We start from the raw sequence: 22,277 nt of genomic DNA on the forward strand, positions 1-22,277 counted from the left end.
TAAATAATTTTACTTCTAAAAATCACTTTTTTTGGATTTAAACTGTGATTTGTATATAGACATTTAATTAATTTAAATAAAAAAAAAACTGTACAATATATATATATTTTTTTTGTACAATATGAAGTAAAAAAAAAAATTTTGGTTATAAGTTATTTAATTTTTATAACTAATTATACATACATTTTATTAAATTAACAAACAATTTTCTGACCTTCAATAAAACAATCAAAAAGTTAAAAAAGAAAAAAAAGGAAAATGATAAAATTGAATAATATAAATAATAAAATAAGTTCTTTAGTAGAACAAACATTTTGTCCAGACAAATAAATTAAAATGTTAGCAGAAATACCTTTTTTTCAGATAATATAATGTTTTAAGAATAAATCTAATTGTAATAACTTGTTATGTATCTTATTTGTAATAACTCTAATTTTATCCAATTAAAATTTAAGTGTAAACAAAAACAAAAGATCAGTCATGTAATTAAGACAACAGAATTTTTTATATATAGTAAAAGTAGTAAAAATTATTTTTTTTTTAAAAAAAAGCATAATTTATCTTATATAAAAAATTTACTATAGAATCAGTTTTAGTTATTTTTTTAAAAAATTTTTCTGTAAAAACTCTGTAAATATGAATCTTTTATAAGATCTATTCATATAAGATTATTAATTCTAGAAATATAAGCTTTTTATGAAAAAAAAAATAAATTATAAAAATTATAAAAAACAGATCAACTTTTTTTACAGGAATTTTATAATATCAGTATTGTATTATATATTCATAAATAATGGTCTATAGTATATATTGGAAAAGGCTTACTTCTAAACTATATATAGCTGATAGATTTTTATTTTTTTTGTTAATTTTTTTCTGTATCACAGTCGGTAAATTGCGCCACAAACCTGACTTTCAGATATTTACCGGTAATTCTGGCCAAAATTATGAGATAATTTTTACATTACTAATGATAATTTGGTATCGCAATTCACATTTATTTCTTTTTAAATTCCATTTTTGTATAACTTTTATATAACCATTAAAGGTTGTTATATTCAAGTTTGATAAGGAACGTGGATTAGGGTGTATAAGGAAGAAATTGATTTATGGATTCTTTTCTCGTTTTGAAAAAGGATCGTTATGATTTGCGGCTTATACTGAAGAAGAGTGTAAGAAAAGTCAGGTGATACTCTGTATACCATAATTATCGTCATACGACAATTGCCCAGACAAAAAAAGCGCCTTTTTGGCAAAACCATAGTTTTTCTTTGTCTCAAAAATATATAACTCGAAAGTCTGTATAAAAAAGACATCACATTAGATAGCTGAACTCACAAAAGTTTCCACTCGATATATGTAATATACAAATTATCAACTTCCTTTTTTTTGTATTTTTATTGCAGAACATTTTATAATGGCTACCAAAGCGGCATATAAGAGATTAAACAAGGAATATATAACCCTTCAGAAAGTAAGCTGTACTATCAATCATCTCATGTTTGTCTTTATATTGTATAGTAAAGTGATGTATTAATGATTTTCAACTTAAAACGTTAAGAATCCACCCCCATATTTGATGGCAAAGCCACTTGAAAGTAACATTTTGGAATGGTAACTTCTATAAAATATTAGATCGTTAGAGATCTTATATTTCTCTTATTTTATATTGTTAATTATATACTTGCAATATGAAAGCGATTAATATAATTCATTCCTGTATAATATTTTCTCTTTAGGCACTATGTTATTCGCGGACCTCCTGACACACCTTATCACAACGGAGAGTATCATGGTAAATTTTACAATCCCTTTGAATTATTTTTTTTTCTTATTCATTACATAATATTTACAATCATTTTTACAGGCGTGTTGTTATTCCCCGCTGAATATCCCTTTAAGCCTCCCTCAATTCGTATGACAACACCTTCTGGTATTTTTCATTTGCATCATAATTATTTATAAAATAATTCTAAACAATTTCGTAAAGTATATTAAATTGATTTATTCATTTAGGTCGATTTCAGCCAGACACTAGGTTATGTTTATCTATGTCAGATTTTCATCCAAGTACTTGGAATCCTAGCTGGAGTGTTGCTACTATATTGACTGGGTTGTTAAGTTTTATGGTGTTGTATTATTATTATTCCTCAGAAATTGCTTTGTAAAATATTAATTTAGTAGATATTAACCTTGGGCGAAACTGTATTTTGAAAATTTAGACTAGTAATGAAGCTACTACAGGGAGTATCAAGACGACGGATGCTGACAAAAGAATATATGCTTCACGATCACATCAATTCAATTTGAACGATTCAAAATTTAAAGGTACGTACGTAACCAAAAATTATAAAGTATGAAAAGTAAATTCTATAGATGCTCTTGTATTTAGTTATTTTGGAAATTTTTTCTATAATTAGAAATTTTTCCCGAACTTTGTGTCCCAGAATGTGTACCTGTTGAAGTTCTTTACCCAATTAATAAGTCATCGTCGTCATCAAGCGATGACACCACAACTGTTTGTAATGATGCCTTACAAACCGATAAACATGCCCTTCAGACAGTAAGACGAAATGAGGCAAATCAACAAGGACCCTTAGTGGATGGTATAAATCAAATTCAACAACGCAGACCCAATAACCGTAGTGAAAACCCTCTGCGGGGTATTGTTGCAGGTGGAAATCTTGCTGAAAATGCTAATAGAGCAAATGGCAGTAATAATAATCCGCAAAGTAATACTAATAATAACAACAATGTTGCGGGTCAACGAGGAATTTTCGATCAATGGCGTAAATGGATAATAGTATCTTTGGTATGTCTTTACCTTGTCATAACAAAATTGTTAGCTCGAAGTACAGTTTCGGGCAGCCCTGGAGGAGAACCTAGTATGTGATAGAGAAATCTCAGTTCAACTTGGTGATTTGCTATCTGATTTAAAAGGTAATTTTGGTGAAAATTAATAGGTAAAAAAGTGAAAAAAAGAGGAAAATTTATAGTTGCGATACATTTGTAATTGTTTTCATTTCGTATTATTAAATAACAGAAGAAAGCGACAGTTTTCTTTCCTTTTGTCATAATTGACGACAAATGATTAAATCGACTATATTTTTACAACATTTTAGGGGGGCGGGATCAAAGAATATAATATACTTTTTAGCAAAAAGGTTATCTATCATTATGTAAAAAGAAAAATATTATTTGTATTTTCATCTTATTTTATTTTGGCGTTACATTAAGAAAACTAGATATAATTTTACGTGTATAATCATTTGACATAATAGACGTCATTGTACGAAAAGTTGGCCTTTTATTCTACAATGATTTTGTTTATTCTACTTAAAAAATTTTTGTTGATCAACTTAATGGGATTACCTTTGATTAATTTTGGTTAACAATTTCCATTATAAGAATAACCCTAGCATAAAATGAATTGCAAGAATTTGGCAATCATAAACAGCACTACTTGTTGACGTATTATTGTTAAAGATCTAATTAACCCCTTAAATATTTTGACAGTATATTTATTTAATGAGTATATTAGTATATTAAATGGCGGTTATGAAATATCGGAATATCGGTGGTGGCGGATATTTTAATACTTAAAGGGTAATCTTAATAATTCGACTATTTTTAGAGATGAATGAATATAAAAAAAAACGTGTTCTAAACAGCTTACATTGGTGTAACAAATATAATGCATACGAAATTAGCATTATAAGATATATATATGAATCGAATTTTTCGTCTTTATGTTCTATACGTACGCTTTTTCGATTTTCTTTTTTTTTCGTGTTCCTTACTTTTTTTAAAAAAAATTTTCTTTTCATTCTTTACAAAGTGGAGTCCATCTCAGTAGTTTATTTTGGTTTAGTTATACTTGTTTTTGGTGTCTTTAAATTGATACCAAAAAAATTCTTTTTCAAACAAAAGATACCAAAAAATTATGTTTTTTGTTATTACGTATCGGGACATGGTAGGTTTTCGCTTCTTATACTTCTTTCTCAAGTAGACATTTAACAATTAAGTCTTTATTTTGTGCATATAATAGGATTTGGACATGCTACAAGAGTTGTTCAAGTAGCATCAGAAATATTAAAGTTACAAAGAAAACATAAGTTATATATAATATCGAATGCACCAAAATTCATATTTCAAGGAGCAATAGATTTAGGTGCAAAATATAGAAATGCTCCGATAGATGCGGGAGTAAAACAACCTAGAGCATATACCGTAGATAGGCGGGAAACGATTGATGATTTAATAAAATTCTTAGACAATAAACCTATAATATTAAATAAAGAAATTCAATGGTTAAAGGATGTTAAAGCCGATATTGTGTTGTCTGATGCTCCTTTTCTTCCATGGTAAGTTTTTAGTAAAAATGATTTGTTTTCTTCTAGTTAAAGTTGTTATGATTGTAAGAATCGTTAATGTCTTTCTCTCCTTTCTTGACAAATACAGTGCAGCAGCAGCATTAGTTGGAATACCGTCAGCTATTGTCAGTAATTTTACCTTTGATGCTGTGTACAGTGGATTATGTGAAGGCGATGAATTAGATGATACAATAAAAAGACTTGTTGAACATGTCATAAAAGATTATAGAAATTCTGAATTATTAATTAGGTTGCCAGGTTATATTCCAATACCATCATTTTCAGGTACACAGCTTTATCCTGATAACACAATAACATCATCATCATTAACTTCATCTAAAGGTGAAAAAACATTATATAATGAGGAAAAATCAGTGAATTATCTAAGCGATATAAATTCGTTTTTTTCATCACCTAACACTTCAAAATTTTTAAAATATCATCGTAACGTAATTGATGTACCTTTAGTAGTACGTAAATCGATAACTCCTAAAGAAATAGTATTAAAAAATCTTGGTATACCGAAAGAAATTTTCACTACTCATAAAATTTTAATGGTATCTTTTGGCGGGCAAAATTTAGTTGGTATTGAAGATTGGGGTACTTCTTCTTTACCTGATAATTGGATTGCTATAGTATGTGGTAGTGATGGTATAAACTTACCTGATAGATTTTATTCTTGCCCAAAAAATGCTTATATACCTGATTTAACTAATGCTGCTGATGCTATAATTGGAAAATTAGTAAGTATACTTGTACGTTATAAATGATAATAATGATAGTAATATCTAACTACCAATTTTTCTTAGGGATATGGTACTTGCTCAGAATGTATTGGTCATGGTAAACCTTTTATTTATATTTCAAGACCTCAATTCATTGAAGAATTAGGTTTAAAACGTTTAATGGAATTACAAGGTATCTGTGTTGAAATGCCAAAATCTCATTTTGAATCTGGTAAATGGAAATCTTACATACAGAAAGCCTATGATTTATCATTGTCATCTTCTAATTCTGTTACTACAATTAAGCCTTTAACTCATGATGGTGGTTTTATTGCTGCTAACTTATTAGAAAATTTTTTAGATAATCGTAATTATTATTTTAATACTTTATCTGACGATAATAATTCTCGCATTAATGATAATTTTTATAAAATTAATACTAGTAAAGTATTAAAAAACAGTATTACTTAATAGTAATTAATTTATTACATTTTTAATTTTGGATATTATATGTAAAACCAACTTTATTGCTAGACATTATATAGATTCATAATAGTTTCTTTAATACTCAATATTTTAATATTGTAATAAAATATTAAATTAATCTAAAGTGTCCTTTTTTTAAAGGCTTTTTCTTTTATTAAGGATTAATTACGGTAGGAAAAAAAAAATAAAATTTACTTGCAAGATTATATCACAATTGAAAAAAAAATAACTAGTCTTTCTCTAAGTGAAATTAGAAATTAGAAATAAATGCGTAATGCTTGATTTGCTATGCTTTCATGCGGACAATATGGACATTTAAAACGGCTGAAAAAAAAATAAGATTATATAAAATAAAATAAAAATAAAAATATAGTAAATAATTAACAACTTACCTATTGCCTCTACTCAATTTGTTAAGAGACTCATGACAAATCACATGTCCGCAGGGCAACATCATTGGAGGGTTTTTCTCTGTTGACTGCTCTTTAGAAACTGGACACGCAAAGATTGAATGATAACGCATATAATCGGGTAAAGGGACTTCTACCTATAAAAAATTTGACTGATTTAAAAATCGAACGTTGAATACTTAAAATTTATTTTACCCATATTGAAAACTTACTGGTAATTCATCTTGTTGACTCCATTCATTCTTCTTCTCTTTCATAATTGTAGCCATTTTTAAGATTGTAGGTAAAGCAGTTGCACCTACTGTTACACTAAAGTTTTTGACGTTAAAAAAAATGGATATAATTATTGACGGGTATGCTATTATGCTACCGAATTTCATATATACCTACCTAATATATAGGGGGCTCTCACTTGACATTCCTAACAGATTACAAAAATCACGCATGAACTTATTCTGTAATTCAATCCACAAATCGGGCGACAACAGATCTTTATATGGCGATGTTGATAAACGATTTGAAAAAGCCAAAGCACACATCAACCGCTTTATATCTGATAAATAATTACATGAAATAGTTACATTAGTTTATATTATATACATATAATTTTTATTAAAAAAAAATAACTCTATCTGTATAAAATAAAACAAAGGAAAATGACATATCACCAAAAATATGACGGGAATGGAAGAGAGGAAATTTCTTTTTGGCATACACTAATGCTTCTTCTCGTCGATTATCAATTAGGAGTTGAACATAACGCTGTCGATGAAGCTCAAATTCCAACGTGCTACCTCTTTTTTCAAGCTCTTTGCTCTTTGTCCTGGCCCACCTGGATGATATATATATATATAATTAGAACATATCAAATAATCAAGGAATGAATAACAACATAAGTTATGAAAGAAAATTAGATTACTCTATAGCAGGTTCTAACTTTTCAAGTTTTATATCTCCCAGAATTTGATACATTTCGTGAAATTGTGTTTGTATTGTATTAGGAATATCTAATTGTGCTTCCTAACAAAATTATACACACATTTATTCACTAAACAGATGTTAAAAAAAAAGTAAGAAGGTAAATTATATATACCCTTATGAATGTGTTTGCCAATTCAAACCTGCCTTCACGTATAAAGTGTAAGGCCACTGTTGTATTGAGAACCTTTTCTTTATTAGCGAAAACTTCTGGATTGCTTGCAATTGTAATGTCATTCTTCCATTTCTACACACAAGCATTAAGAAAACAACATAAACAAAAACGAAGTATAAGATCTATTATAAGAATAGACTTTTTTATACCTTGTCTACTATTTTCTCATAACGTATTATTACTTTCTGTAATTCTTTGTGAGATTCTAAAGTTTTCGTTGTAAGTTCTTTGAACTTCAGTTCCAGTTCTTTTAAAATAGCACCAGCGCTCACAGGATCTGTGAAAAAGCACTTAGAAATTATATTTATTTACTGATATTAAAAAACCTTAAAACTTACCGGTTTCTAAACGCTTTTGAGCTTCTTGAATTTCATTAATAATTTTATCGATGTTGTCGATCGTTGAATCAGCTACTTCCTGTTGCTTTTTTTCAACTTTTGAAAATTCTTTAGAGATTGAATCCATAGTAGTACAGAAATAGCGTAAATAATATCAAGGTAATATGACGAGCAAAGGAAATTTATAACTTAAGTACAAGCAAGGAAATGAACATAATTCGTTTCATCTTTTGATCGATCTACTGTACAGTACATGAGCTTGAAAGTTGAACATCTGACTAATGTGTAACCTAAGTTATATACTATTCAAGTTATGCGAATATCACTGTATTAGTTATCACACCATTATTATCGTATTATTAATAGTATATATTGTGTGACAAATAGATTTTTACCAAAATAGCTTAGCAAATAAAATAAATAAAATATCAACTTGTCATTGTTCTGAATCGCCGATTAATTTTTGTTTATATAAAACGACGAAATTAAATATCACTGCATTAATTAACACGTCTAACGTCTAATTGGGATTTCGGTTCTGTACGTGAATTGTTTATAATATACATTTGCGTGACAAATAGTGTTAATCAAGGCAGATCATTGGATCCGCAGTGGTGACAATTTATTTTTTTAATATTTCATTTATAAGTTCGGAAGATATGCTATAATTTAAAAGAATTTCTCTCATTTTTGAAATAAGATAATTTGGAGGATCTTGAATTAGAAATTTTTCGCAAACTTGCGATAATTTTTTCTCATTCCTTGCTTTAGCAAAAGCTTTCATAAATATTATAAAATCTTCAATTAAAGGTTTGATTTCTCTTTGATCTATTGCATCCCATATTAACATGACCAAATCCCATCGCTGATTATAACTAAATCGTTTAAGAATTATCTGGAGACTATCTAAGTCAGGTAGTGGATATCTTGCATTACTTAGATGTATCAAAGAAGTATTTACTTGTGATGATGTCGATAATTGATCGTGACTTTCTAACATTTTCATGAATAATTTAAGCGCTCCTTCTGATAAATCCTTATCTTGAGCTAGCATATTTAAAAGAATATTGCAATTTCGTGTGTTGAGATATTTATTTATTTTAGAATCTTTAAGAAGATCGATCGCACCTTTAATATTCTTTCCTTTTTTATATGCAGATAGCATAGTAATTATCACCACTTCATCTGGTTCGCATTCTTCTTTAATCATTTCATTATAAACAGAACATGCTCCTTTAATGTTTCCATCTAGAGCGTACGCTTTCATAAGTACAGTAAATGTTTTTTTATCCATAGGAATTCTTTGTGTACGCATGTAATCAAAAACTTTCTGAGCATTTCGTGTATTTTTTTTGTTGGCAAACATATCAATAAGAGAAGTATAAACAAATTTATCTGGTATTAAACCGGATCGTTTCATTTCCTCAAATTCTCTCAGACTTTCCCCAATCTCGCCAATAGCAACATATCCATTGATTAATGAAGTATAAGTTTTTAAATCTTTCCAAAATCCCGAGATAATCATCTTTTTAACTACCTGTTGTGCCATGCTCATATTATGAGATTTGCAATAACCGTATATCATTATATTGAAAATGTATTGATTAGGATTTATAACATTATCTTTCATCTGTTGCAATAATTTTTCAGCCTCTTCCATTTTCTTATAATGTACAAAATTTTTCATTAAAATAGAATAAGTAACAATATCAATAATATAACCCTTCGATCTCATCTCGTTTAAAATAAGGGATAATTCCATTGATTCTTCAGCCTCTTGATACTTAGAAAGTCGACGATGATGTAATCTACTTTTCCTAATGTCTTTCACTATAGCCGAGTTTAACAATATATTAAAAGTTCGATCGGAAGGTACAATCGATTTTTTAATCATTGTTCTATATTGATCAATTGCTTTTTCATAATAATCTACTCCATTTTGTTTTTTAATATATTGCATCAAAGTATTATAAGTGACAGCATCAGGAACAATGTCATAATTAGACATTTGTGAAAATATTTTTTTTACAGCTGACATTCCGTAGACATTTAGATATCCTTTCAATAACGTGTTATAAACTTCCACATTGGGGGAAATTCCATATTTAATCATTTCGTCAAAACATTTCCCTGCCTCTTTAAGATTATTTTGATTAATATAGCCGTTAATGAAAGTATTGAACGTGACGACATTCGGTTTAAATTCTGATTCTGACATCTGGTCAAATAGTAGACGTGCCATGGAAAAATCATTAAATTTTATGTATAAATGTATAAGCATATTATAAAGTCGTAAACTTTTCCCATCACTATCACTTAAACGATCTTTGATTTCTAAAGCTTGCTTTTTCTTACCAGATCGGATATAAGCCGACATTAATGTAAAATAAGTATCAAAACTCGGTTGAATATTCATTTTTATCATCTTGTTGTAAAGTTTCTCAACATAATCATAATCTCCTAAATCGGAATAACCTGACATTAGCGTGTCAAATGTCATTACGTTAGGTCTAACCCCCATGGAGGACATTATCTTAAGACATTTTATCACACTCTTTAAATCACGAATTTTTATAAGTACATCGATAATGTTATTGAAAGTTACAACATCAGGTCGTAGACCTTCTTTTTCCATTTCGCATAATAAGCTTAGAGCATCAGGAATATTCTTATTTCGTACATATGCTAAAAGAATGATATTGTAAGTTGGCAAGTTCGGCTGAATTGATTTAGATTTCATATCTTGCAGTAGCTGAAATATGCATCGTAAATTACCTATTTTTGCACATATATGTATAAAATTATTATATGTTTCAACATCACATAAAATGTTCTTTTGGAATATTTCAACAAAAATATTTTTCAACTTATCATAATCTTTCCATTTTCCATATAAAACTATCATTAATGCATATAAATCTAGAGAAAAACTTAAATTAATCGATTTCATATCAGTAACAAATCGATTCAGCCATTTTAGTACGAAATCTTTCGAATTATAATTTTGCAATCGTGTAATTAATTGAGCGTAATCATTTTTATCGAGTAATTGTAAAGCACCTTTTTTTGATAAATCGTCATACGTCACAAATATATTCTCAGCATTTCTTTCCAAATCTTGCCGAAAGCATACAATTAAAGGTTGAAGATACAGTTGACAATTGCAGTCAACTTCTTTTATAATAGCTTCGCTTGACTTTTTCCTCGTCGTTGTTGGTAGCGCAAGAGAGGAATGTTTTCGTCTCGTACATTTGGTTATCGTCACCTTCCATTTCCACATTCTTAAACTAATAGACAAGGAAGCTTCTTCAAAAGTTCGCAAAAATTTTGATGATTTAATACAAGGAGACCAATTTAATATAAGAGTTTTATTATATGGATAAGATTGCCGAATAAAATGTCGTGACAAAATTTTTGGCATGTATATTCTCAAATTTTTGTGGGGGATAACCATTAGTATGCTTAAAAAGCTCTTCGTTTATTTTTCGACTTTTCGATATTCGAAATTAATTGACTCCGCATTGGTCGTTCAATTTTACATACAAATAGAATAAAAAATGTTCAAGTCGCGATCTATAAAAATTTTTTTTGTTAAAGCACGTGTTAACATTAAAAACTTGATTATCAATAAAATTTTTTACACCGCAGTAATTTAACTTTCTTAACTATTATGCCGTTTGTAGAATATTTCAAAGTATCAGTATCAGTTATAAATTATTGTTATTTGTTCCCGTTTGAGTTAAAAAGGACTAATGTTTTATATTATTGCATTGAATTAGAACGATATTTTGTGTGCTTTATCAGCTCTTGAGGAAAAAGATTTTAACACGTAACTATTTTATTAGCATTATATAAAGATAATAATTTAAATGGATTGGTTTAAAAACTTTTTTCTAATTATTCAAAGGCAAGAAAGTCGCGACTATCTTGTGTCTGTCTTAACACAACTTATAAATTCCACAAGCGATTTAGAAACCAACAAGTTTGTTCTTACTTCGCTTTTGTTTAAAATATGGCAACAACATAAATGTTATGCAGGTGTTATTATGAATTCTAGAGTGTAATTCGATAATATATGGGATTTTTATATTTACTTGATGATTTCTTATCAGATCAATTGGACTATAATATTCTTAAAGTAAATTATGAATTGAGTACAGGCCTTTATTTAGAATTGATAGAAAAGTTAAATATGGAAAACGAATTCAGAAAATTATTATATTCAATTCCACAGCTGGTAATTAATGATTTTTCGGGTAGAAATTGTTTAATCTTGTCTATTTAAAGTCATTATATATTCTCTCTCATAAATAATAGACAGTTCAAAGAGTTGTTGAGAATGTAATATATTCAAATCCATCATATGGTTTTAGAATTGTTTATGATCCAGCTTTAAATGTGTGCAATAGTCATAATGGCCAAAATAGATCAGAATTGATTTCAAGCTTATTGCAAATGATTGTAGAATACGATAACGTGATTAAAACAAGTATTATATTTAATGTTCTTAGTACCTATTGTTATAACTGATACTAGCTTAACTTAACAATCTTTATTATATATTATTAGATGATCAACTTCTTGTTGAATTGTTTCAATCTACCGCAAGACACGTTGAAAGCCATTTGAACTCCAATTCGCCCCTGCGTCGAAAACCTGTTGCTTCACAAAATTCAGAAATTATTCCGAATAATGTGGAAATGAACTATTTTTTTTCGACTTTTTATTATCCTGATTTAAATTTCCAAGCAAAGTCGCATCTAAAGCGCGCTTATCAAACGGTTAAATCAAAAAGCACACAATTCGAAAATACTTCAAAGTAAGGTATTCTCTCATTATTGTTTATTTTATGGTATCATCATTGTACATTTTATTTATGCTTGACGACCTTAGGTCAATTGAAAGTTTATATGCAAATTCACAACGAACTCCTAGAGATAATAAACATCTCTATCAATTGCTATGCATATTTGACTATCTTGCGTTCGTCGTTTGTAAGGATGAACAACAAGCTTATCAAATCAATCCTTTAATGAAATTGGCAATGCGCCGAGTAATCTTGCGGCTCAAAGAAGCAGATATAATCAGTAATGTGTTTAGTATATATTAAATGGAGTTAATACATTATACATTTATTAATCCTTTAATAAAATTAGGCACTTTAAGTTCACTTAATAAGATATATTCCAATGAAAACAAATCAATTGACAATCTCCTAGAATATATTGATTCTGAACCACAAAAAACGCCTTCGAATTTGGAGGTAAACATGATTTTTGATATTCGGAAGTTTCCATAATAACCATTAATGTTATTAATCGTTTATTCTCTAGTTTCGATCAAAAAGGATAGTTCAACGGTAATATAAATATACGTACACATATACCTTATACGCGAATAAAGCAATTAATAGTAATTTAATTGATCCAGTTTGCGAGAAGATAAATCAGAATATCAAAATGTAACTTTCCTGAAAGTATCTTTTCGTATGAATTCAACAAGTGATGAACCTTTAAATAAGCATGAAGAGGCATTTATCACGATTTGTCATTCTTTGCGACAAAATCTTGATTACGACATATCATTTGCCAATCGGATCGATGGTTCTGAGTTGACTTTCAAATTAAGCATGATATTAGAGAGTTTAACAAAGAAAGATCTGTCCAATTATTGTCATTGGGTGGTAAATTCTATTAGATTCCGGCGTCTTGGATCTGTGTCTTTTTTAAAATTAATGTTGCAATATATAGATCTATTTGACGAGTAAGTTAAATAATTCATAATTTCTTTTGTCACAAACACATTTATATTTTATATCCATGTTATATTACTATAATACACAACAGCTTAAACATAAATGAAGATATGTTTAGTGAGTTGATAGTTGAATATGGATTCCAACGAGAATTATATCAGAGTATCAAAAGACTCATTAAAAATTCTGGCGGCAAAACTGTACCTAAAATCAAAGTAAGTGCGATCAACAATATTTTTCACATGATAACCATAATTAATACTAATTACATTTCAAAGACTGGCATGAATCTATTCCTTAAATCATTTTCTCTATTATCACGCCACACAAAATGTCTATTTCGTGATTTTATGTTATCTGACAGGTAATTTTATTTAGGCTATTTCTAAATTCTGTATAATTTCTTACAGATGATACTTTATTTATTAAACAGGCCTCCTGATACGAACATTAAAGCACCTACTTTCGATAATTGGTCAGTATGGCCGTTTGAATATAATCAACGACTTACTACGCTCTGCAATCAAATAGTTTTTACAGCAGAAATAAACAGCCAAATGAACGATGATAAGTCGAAGTTAATAATTAAAAACAAGGAGGAATGTATTAGATCTAGTGATATAGACGCTCTTATTGAAGTACGTTATATATTATTCTTGATTTATTATTATATGTCTTTCATTACTTACTTGACTTCTTTGTACAGTTATCAATGGTTGCATCTTATTTTATGCTTGACAGATTATTAGAGGACTGTATACATAATAAGGGCGAAGGAATATTAATTCTTGATATTTTACGTGAAATTGGATCATTATGTTGGTTCCGCCAAACCTCAAAATCTCCAGCTTTGATGATTAAAGTAATTCAATACAAATTATCTTCACTTGATGGAGGAACTTTGTGTTTTAACTTACAAGAACAAAAAAACTTGATCGATTTTCTTATGCTTGCGATGACGGTAAATTGTTACATACATCTTTAATTTTTACATACCTTTAATATTAATGCCTTTTATTAATAAATTTGTGTGAATAAAGGGCAATACCACCAAGAAACCTGTGGAGTTAACTCTTATTGATATAGGAGAATGGAACAATAATAACATTCTAATTGATGTCAGAGAATATATCAAGTATTGTGTGATGCCTTACTTAAAGAGCTCAAACTTGATTGGAAGGAAAATTACTTTGTCTATATCACTTGATATTCTTAATGCCCTTTTATTTCAACTAACTCCAATGTTACCACCAGCTGATGTAAGTTGGTTAATGAGGTCAAATCCCTTTTCATTATTGAAATCTATTGTAACGTTATTCAATCGGCGTAAAGAAATGTTTTCCTTAGTAATAAACAAGATAGATAATATATATATAGTGTCTAAAAAATTGATAGAAATATTGGCGGGGTGTATTTCATCTCTTCCAGAAGATTATGTTCAATATAGTAAGTTCTTATTTTATAATACCTTATTTAAAGCATTTACGGTTGGAATTTTTAATATTGCGTTTTTTAGATATTCACAATTCAGATACCTATTCGGTTCGTCAGTTTTATGACGAATCCCAGGAATTTGGTAAATTATTTTTTTTTTAAAAAAAAAAGATATCCTACATTTAATTATTCAAAAAAAATTATTTTTCTTTATATTATTATAAAGATTGGACTACACAACTTTTTCTCCGGAACTTATTTGAAATGTGTGAAGACCGATTAGGATTAAAGATAGGGAAACCTATTATACCTGCAGTGCTTTTTTCCTTTTGTGATTTATCCAAAGAAGAATTTGTGATAATTGAGGATAATGAAAATATGTCAGAACAAACAACAGAATTTAAACAAACGATGGTGTTTTTAGAAGGTTGCAGAGTGTCGAATGATTGGTGCAAAAAATTTAGTTTAGTAAGTTCTTTAAAATTAGAATATACCTTGTCTAAACATTTTTTTGTTAATATCTAACATGTTGGTTGATGATTCTTTTCTTTAAGGCTCTAAACAAGTCACAAGCTATTACAAAGCCATCTTTACGTAATCTTTTCCGAACAACCGCACCTCTTGCATTCTGTTACATACTTGCAAACAGTGTTGAAGAGGAAACTTTATGTTTGTTGAATGAGCTATTAAGAGAATTGTTTTTTTACGGTTGTCTGTCAGCCGCTGAATTGTTAATGATTGATGATAATGATAATGAATTAAATGAATTGGCTACTGCTGACCTAGCATTTGATGGTAAAAGAATTTTAGTTTTCAAGATTTATCTTTCCTTGATCTTGATTGGACTAATTATGTTTTTTGAATAGAACGGATATCATTATGTTGTTTAAGATTTTCATTTATTAATATCTTAGAATCATTACACTTTCTCAAGGAACAGCAAGAAAAAAGTAATAATTCATTGGAGTATGAACAACAATTTTCATCATACAGGGTTGTTACCGATTTCCGTATTATACAAAATATTATCAAAGTAACTAAGGTATTACTTTTAATCCCTTTTTTAAAAAACAAAAAAAATATTTCCATTTCAAAAATAAGAAAATTTACATTATTATTTTATTTATTCATTTTTTAATTTCTCAGGAATTCTTTATAACACCTAATTCTACGCTGAATTATTTGATTGTATTATTCTATACTATAACTCAAGCGCTTCCTCTGTTATCTTTTTCATTCAAAGCTGAAGAAAGTTTATATATCTTTTTATTATTTATTGTGGATCAGATTGATAATGCGCGTATAATAACAATTCAAGAAGAGAAATCATCAACAGGAATCGTGGTTGGTAATACTGATAATGGATCTTCCAGCAACCAAAAAAGTCGCAAAAAGAAAAAAAAAACAGAGAAACATCAAAAAGGTAATCAAGAATTGGAGCAACAATTAGAACAATTAACAAGAGAAATAGATACAACAGCAATAAAAGCAGATGAAGTATATATAGAAGCAAATACTAAAAGAAATCAAACCGTTAGGTCAGTAACCATTGAATATTCTCAATGGCAAGAAAAACTGTTAGCCAAAGGTTCTAATAAAATAAAAAATAATGAATTGGGATGGAGATTCACAGTAGCAAATGCATTGAAAATTCGAGATGAACTTATTGATCATGGTAAATAATGATTGGTATTTTATAAAAGTTTAAATAGTAATTTTTACAAGATAGGTATTTAATGTAATGAATCAAAAAATTGCTGTATTTGATATTTATCTACAATAAAAATTAATCTTTTTCAGATATACCTTTAGTTATATTTTTATTATTTTTTTTATTAACTAAATTTAATTCCTTAGCTAAAAAAGGAAAATTGGTTCTAACCCAATTAATAATTTCATATTGATCTCTATTTTTAGAATGATCATGCAAGAAATTTAATAAAGTTCTAATTATTTTAGAATTAGGTTGTATACCATCATCAATCATTTCAGACATTAAAACATTTTTTGCTTCATTAAATTTTTGATTTCTGGCTAAAGCTTCAAGGTATGAAGCATAATTATTTTGATTTAAATTAAAATTCTTCTTTTTTAAATCATACCAAATTTGATTTAATCTAAATAATTGTTTATTAAAACCACAAGAATCCAAAACAATCGATACGGTAGCATTATTAACTAATAAATCACTTTCTTTAGAAGATATTACCAAGGAATCCCATAATTGTAATACATTATAACCATAACCACATCTATTATAGGCATCCATTAAAGAATTATATATGACAATATCAAATTGATCGAGATTCAAATCCATTCTAATTAATTGATGAATATTTTTTACGCCTTGTATATCATAAATTTTTCCAAATCCTCTAATTAATGAAGAATATGTGTAAGAATTTGGTTTTATACCTTTTTCTTTCATATCAACAAATATACGTTGAGATTCTGACATATATGTCATTTTTGAAAAGGAATCTATTAGTATTGTGTAGCCACGTTGATCTAGTATTATATTATGATCTTTTGATTGATAATATATTTGTAATGCCTCATTAATTTTTTCTTGTGATATTAATTTTTTGCATAATATTGTTATGTTTAAAATATTTAAAAAGTACCCTTGTTGAAGGAGATGTGAATAAATTTCTAATGCATTAGTTATATCATCTTGGGTTAAGAAATAAGTGATTAATGTATTATAAAGTATACTAGAAGAGGAAGCGAATTGTTTGAAAAAATTTTTTGAGTGTTCTTTTCCTAGGTTTGAGAATAATGAAAACAATTTTCGCATGTTTAAAAAAGAATCCATTTTTTCATTAAATAATTTAAAAGCAATATCATTATTTCCAGTATGATAATAAGCCGGTATAATCGAAGCTAGAGTAGCTGCATCATGAATAAACCCAATATCTACTAATTCCTCATATACCCTTAGAGCATTAGAAAACTCTTTTTCTTTAATCAAGTAATCTAACAAAGTATTAACAAATTTAATATTTCCTTTATGTTGTTGATGTTTAATCTGATTAAATAAATTTAGTACTTTTTGCAAGTTACCAGGTTCATAACAATAAATTTTTAATATTTTCGTATAAAGATGTGTATCCAATTCTATTCCACTGTCTTTAATATCTTTAAATAAATTTTTTGCTTTATCCAAATGTCCATAATTTAAATATCCACTTAATAAGCAATCCAAAGTAAACTTATCTACTATTACTTCACATTTATCCAAACTGTTCCCCATCCTAGTTGTAGAATTACTCTTCATTTTCTCATAAATTCGTTCAGCTTGATTAATATCACCTAACTTAACATATATATCAATTAAAGAATTAAATGTTACAGTATTAGGTTTAATTCCATACAATTTCATTTCCTCTAATACTTCTAATGCACTTTCAATATCTAATGACCATTGATATGACAATATTAACGAATTAAATGTATATATGGTACATTCTATTTTATCTTCAAGCATCATTTTGTAGATTCTTCTTGATTCTTTAGTATCACCTTTAAGTGAATTCAAATAAATTAGTCTATTATAGGTTGATGTATCTGGTTTATAACCTTGCTTTTTCATATCATTAAAAAGTGAATATATTATCGAAGTAGTTGAGGCTAGAGTTTGAGTTGATGATGGCGGTGGACTAGTTGCCTTTTGTGTGAAATTTGCAGAACGAGTCAGCAAACTTATTGCATCCTGATAATCTGATTTTTTTAAACGATTCTGCCATTGTTGTCCTTTTTGTTCTTTTATTAATGTGTGATGTGTCATCATAAGTTTTTTCAGATCTCCTTCTTGAATTGCTTCCCTAAACCTAATTACCAATCTATCCAATGAATAATTACCTACCCATGAACTATCCATCCCATTTTCTACACTTATATTCCTCTCATTATTCGTTTTTAAAAGAACTTCTCCCTCGTTTTTTTCTTCTCCTTGTTCTTTCTCAATTGATGTTGTTAAAGCAGAATATGTTGCATAATTGTATTGTACACTAGAATTTGAATTTGACGTTAAAGTTTGGTTAACTTTTAATAATGGAGATATTCGCACTATTGAAAGTATTTTTGAATTTGCCGAATTTTCTTTAATGGTAGTCATGCTTCTTAAAGTTGTTGCAAACATTATTTTAGCTGTTGGAGAGGATACTATTGTTGGCCATTTTGTTAAAGTCAAATTTAACATTGTTGAAAAAGCAACAAGATCAACTAACACCAGGGTTCGATCAGTAATCTACCGATATACTGATGACGAAATTATCACGTGACTAAATGGTTTATAGTGAAATTGCAGAAATTACACGATAGTCTGAGTCTTTCATTAAAAATGGATTATTTAAAAAGAAAAAGATTTTGGTTCGCTTTATTATTTATCTTGTACACAACTTTTGTAAGTGCCGATGAACATTCTCATAAGGTACGTACCTCTTAGTAGTTACTGTTTCTGCATTTTAAAAGTCAATAACTATATCTACTTCTCTTAGTATGAAAAGGGTGAGGATATAATAATATGGGTTGATACTGTAGGTCCGCGTTCAAATCAGCAAGAAACTTACGAGTATTTTCAGTTACCATACTGTAAGGGAATTCATGTTTCTGGTAAGTATAAAGCTATTTTACTAAGATTGTTTGTATATTTATAACCCATTTTTCTTTTTCATAGAGCACCATCATGAAACGCTAGGTGAGGCATTGTTAGGTACGTATACGTTTTATGATCAGAAACTTAAATCGAAGGGATATGGAGAACTAGAAGATATTCAATACATTTCGTGATGAAGTAACTTCCTCTAACTCTCTTTTAGGTATGGAACTGGTAAATTCCGGGATCGGCATGAAATTTCTGAGTGAGTATATCCTTTTATCTGAGTATTTGTATTGAAATAATGATATGATGGAATCATCTATTGGTTTTTATTATAATTTATACCGAAAAGAAAGATTTAATTACATATCATAAATAGATTAAGTTCTGAAGATTATAAAGGGAACTACCGATTTTTGTTATTAGATGATGTTGGAATCATAAATCAATCAGGATCAATTAGTGCTTGTCTATTTCTTCCTTTCTTATTTCTTATTTATACAAAATTACTACTTTTAAATTATACGTATATTGGTTAATATTTTATAATGTTTGTGTCTGATTATTATTATAGCAAACGAAAAAAATGCAACTATTTGTGAAAAGGAACTAACACCAAAGGACGTAAATCTGTTTCGATATGCTGTTGTTAATAATTATTGGTATCAAATGTTTCTTGGTAAGTGCATAAGACAAGCTTGATTTATTTTTCTTTTAATACTCTAATTATATTTTCCTTTCAGATGACTTGCCAATATGGGGTAAAATTTAAATCGTGTTGATGGTTTTCTGCTTAAATTAATTTTACACGAGATAATGTCTATTTATTATTGTAGGATTTGTTGGAGAAATTGATAATATTTCAGGCGATGTGTTTTTGTATACGCACAGAGAATTTGAAGTGAACTATAATGGCGATAAAGTATAACAATGTTTTTTTTTTAATGTCATCATTCTTTACTTTGTTATAGATATTTATTGTACTATTTCAGATTATTCAAGTGAAACTTGGAAGTGGAAACCCTATAAAATTGCACTGGGAGACACAGGATATTCCTGTACGATTTTCATATTCTGTTAATTGGGTTGCAACTGATGATCCATTTGATACGAGATTTGATAAACTTTTGGATACCGAATTTTTTGAGCATAAGGTATTTGAAATTTTTATGTGTAAGTACTAAGTTACGAAATAATATTTTTTCTTAAGCTTGTCAAGGTAAACTTATATAATTCTTATTTGAAAAATAGATCCATTGGTTTTCAATTTTCAATTCCTTTATTATGGTTATTTTTTTGGCAGGCTTTGTCAGTATTATATTACTACGCATGCTAAAGAAAGACTATGCTAGATATGATAAGGAAGAGACACTTGGAGATTTGGTAATTTATATATATTATTTTTTTTTTTTTAATAAAATTAATTATTTGTAACATTTTCTTGTAGGATCATGACTTAGGCGATGAATATGGCTGGAAACAAGTTCATGGAGATGTGTTTCGTGCGCCAAGATCGTTACTACTTTTCTCAGCATTAGTCGGAACTGGTCACCAACTAGTATGGCTAACGCTTGTAATCATTTTATATACAATCATCGGAAATTTATACGCAGAGTGAATATCGACTCCAAACTTCAATTTGGATTGAACCGCTGTATGATAGATAACCTTTTGGGATTGGGAATCTGAAAATTTAATGAATAAAATTAACGATTATTAAAATAATAATAATAATAATAATTTTTTTAATTCATCTAGACGTGCTACTATTTTGACTGCTTCAATCTTCTTTTATACATTAACCTCAGCGGTTGCTGGGTATACAAGTGCAAGCACTTATCAAGTGTATGGAGGTAAATTGAATTTTCGAATATTATTGTTAATTAAATAAGAAAAAAACTAATAATTCGGGTTTAAACTATATTTATTATAGGTCGTGATTGGATAAAGAATGTTATAGCTACGGCTACTTTGTGGCCTGGAATACTTAGCGTAATCACTATAATAATCAATTCCATAGCTGTATATTATTCTAGCTCACGTGCTATTCCTTTCACAGTTATGGTATGCTAAAAATATGATTCTATAATGCATTTACTACCAATTAACGTACGTGTTTGTTTGTACTTAGTTGGCAATGTTTGCAATTTGGTCATTCCTTGTGTTTCCATTAACATTGCTTGGAGCAATTCTTTGTCGTAATTGGGCAAGTCAACCAAGTTTTCCCTGTCGCGTTAATCCAATTCCTAGGCCTATCCCCGAAAAAGTTTGGTAAATATGTATTTATCTTTATAAAATAAAATGTTATTAATTTAATGTATTAAAATGTATATAAATATAGGTATGCCGAATCCCTTGTAGTTATAGCTCTTGGTGGAATCCTTCCGTTCGCATCAATTTTCATTGAGATTTATTTTATCTTCTCATCATTCTGGGCATACAAGATTTATTATGTTTATGGATTTATGTTGTTTGTTTTCATAATTCTTCTCATTGTAACAGCATGCGTTACCATAGTTAGCACATATATTTTACTCAATTCTGAGGACCATCGATGGTATGTTAGAAGTATATACATGTATGCATATAGAAAAATGCTTAACAAACTTTTTAATCATATTAAAGGCACTGGATGAGTTTCTTAACTTGTGGATCTACTGCAGTATACGTTTATCTGTATTCTATATATTATTTTATTAACAGAACCAAGTAAGTTTAGGAGAGGATTTGTAAATATTATATATTTTTATTAATCATACCTTATTATTTTTAGAATGTATGGTCTCTTTCAGACCTCATTTTATTTTGGAAATACGGCTATAGTATGTTTTGGACTATTTGTTATGTTAGGTAAATAATATAATTCTTTGACCTTTCTCGTTTTTTTTCTTAATAGTAAAATTTTAACATTTATTATGAAATAGGTACCATCGGATATTTTGCAGCAGACAAATTTGTTAGAACAATTTATAAGAATGTTAAACTAGACTAGTGAAATTCTTT

General features: G+C 28.3%; 7 protein-coding genes across 7 annotated transcripts; 4 read left to right on the plus strand and 3 right to left on the minus strand.

Moving 5' to 3' along the window:
- The first annotated feature begins 1,199 nt into the window (after positions 1-1,199).
- OCT59_011915 (uncharacterized protein) lies at positions 1,200-3,356 on the plus strand. The gene is made up of 7 exons (XM_025312944.2): positions 1,200-1,474; positions 1,562-1,614; positions 1,740-1,795; positions 1,868-1,933; positions 2,017-2,129; positions 2,223-2,328; positions 2,421-3,356. Exons 1-7 carry the CDS (start codon positions 1,418-1,420, stop codon positions 2,891-2,893), a joined length of 924 nt encoding a protein of 307 aa, XP_025188383.1. The 5' UTR covers positions 1,200-1,417; the 3' UTR covers positions 2,894-3,356.
- A 280-nt stretch (positions 3,357-3,636) lies between these two features.
- Positions 3,637-5,708, plus strand: OCT59_011916 (uncharacterized protein; the record flags this gene model as incomplete). The annotated part of the gene is made up of 5 exons (XM_025308974.2): positions 3,637-3,760; positions 3,839-3,973; positions 4,049-4,364; positions 4,462-5,116; positions 5,183-5,708. 5 exons carry the CDS (start codon positions 3,637-3,639, stop codon positions 5,567-5,569), a joined length of 1,617 nt encoding a protein of 538 aa, XP_025188384.2. The 3' UTR covers positions 5,570-5,708.
- A 133-nt stretch (positions 5,709-5,841) lies between these two features.
- On the minus strand, positions 5,842-7,612 carry OCT59_011917 (uncharacterized protein; the record flags this gene model as incomplete). The annotated part of the gene is made up of 9 exons (XM_066134106.1): positions 5,842-5,908; positions 5,977-6,131; positions 6,207-6,303; positions 6,385-6,547; positions 6,663-6,826; positions 6,914-7,014; positions 7,088-7,219; positions 7,297-7,424; positions 7,486-7,612. The coding sequence occupies 9 exons, from the start codon at positions 7,610-7,612 to the stop codon at positions 5,842-5,844; spliced, it is 1,134 nt and encodes a 377-aa protein (XP_065989403.1).
- Positions 7,613-8,071: 459 nt separating this feature from the next.
- OCT59_011918 (uncharacterized protein) lies at positions 8,072-10,906 on the minus strand (the record flags this gene model as incomplete). Its single annotated transcript, XM_025312946.2, has 1 exon — positions 8,072-10,906. The coding sequence occupies one exon, from the start codon at positions 10,904-10,906 to the stop codon at positions 8,108-8,110; it is 2,799 nt and encodes a 932-aa protein (XP_025188386.2). The 3' UTR covers positions 8,072-8,107.
- Positions 10,907-11,155: 249 nt separating this feature from the next.
- OCT59_011919 (uncharacterized protein) lies at positions 11,156-16,357 on the plus strand (the record flags this gene model as incomplete). The annotated part of the gene is made up of 20 exons (XM_025312948.2): positions 11,156-11,179; positions 11,265-11,314; positions 11,393-11,523; positions 11,598-11,722; positions 11,803-11,974; positions 12,055-12,304; positions 12,379-12,572; positions 12,642-12,748; positions 12,819-12,844; positions 12,916-13,248; positions 13,332-13,455; positions 13,519-13,604; positions 13,674-13,878; positions 13,947-14,201; positions 14,281-14,686; positions 14,757-14,816; positions 14,901-15,142; positions 15,229-15,469; positions 15,541-15,716; positions 15,821-16,357. 20 exons carry the CDS (start codon positions 11,156-11,158, stop codon positions 16,355-16,357), a joined length of 3,744 nt encoding a protein of 1,247 aa, XP_025188388.1.
- A 103-nt stretch (positions 16,358-16,460) lies between these two features.
- On the minus strand, positions 16,461-18,890 carry OCT59_011920 (uncharacterized protein; the record flags this gene model as incomplete). The annotated part of the gene is made up of 1 exon (XM_025329939.2): positions 16,461-18,890. Exon 1 carries the CDS (start codon positions 18,873-18,875, stop codon positions 16,461-16,463), a length of 2,415 nt encoding a protein of 804 aa, XP_025188389.1. The 5' UTR covers positions 18,876-18,890.
- Positions 18,891-19,016: 126 nt separating this feature from the next.
- Positions 19,017-22,266, plus strand: OCT59_011921 (uncharacterized protein; the record flags this gene model as incomplete). The annotated part of the gene is made up of 18 exons (XM_066134107.1): positions 19,017-19,106; positions 19,174-19,288; positions 19,353-19,388; positions 19,495-19,536; positions 19,849-19,953; positions 20,018-20,035; positions 20,111-20,196; positions 20,267-20,447; positions 20,526-20,561; positions 20,617-20,657; positions 20,722-20,888; positions 21,033-21,127; positions 21,208-21,338; positions 21,406-21,545; positions 21,616-21,831; positions 21,900-21,983; positions 22,048-22,124; positions 22,199-22,266. 18 exons carry the CDS (start codon positions 19,017-19,019, stop codon positions 22,264-22,266), a joined length of 1,728 nt encoding a protein of 575 aa, XP_065989404.1.
- Between the last annotated feature and the right edge of the window lie 11 nt (positions 22,267-22,277).

This window comes from Rhizophagus irregularis, chromosome 2, assembly GCF_026210795.1.
Source record: "Rhizophagus irregularis chromosome 2, complete sequence".
Lineage (NCBI taxonomy): Eukaryota > Fungi > Glomeromycota > Glomeromycetes > Glomerales > Glomeraceae > Rhizophagus > Rhizophagus irregularis.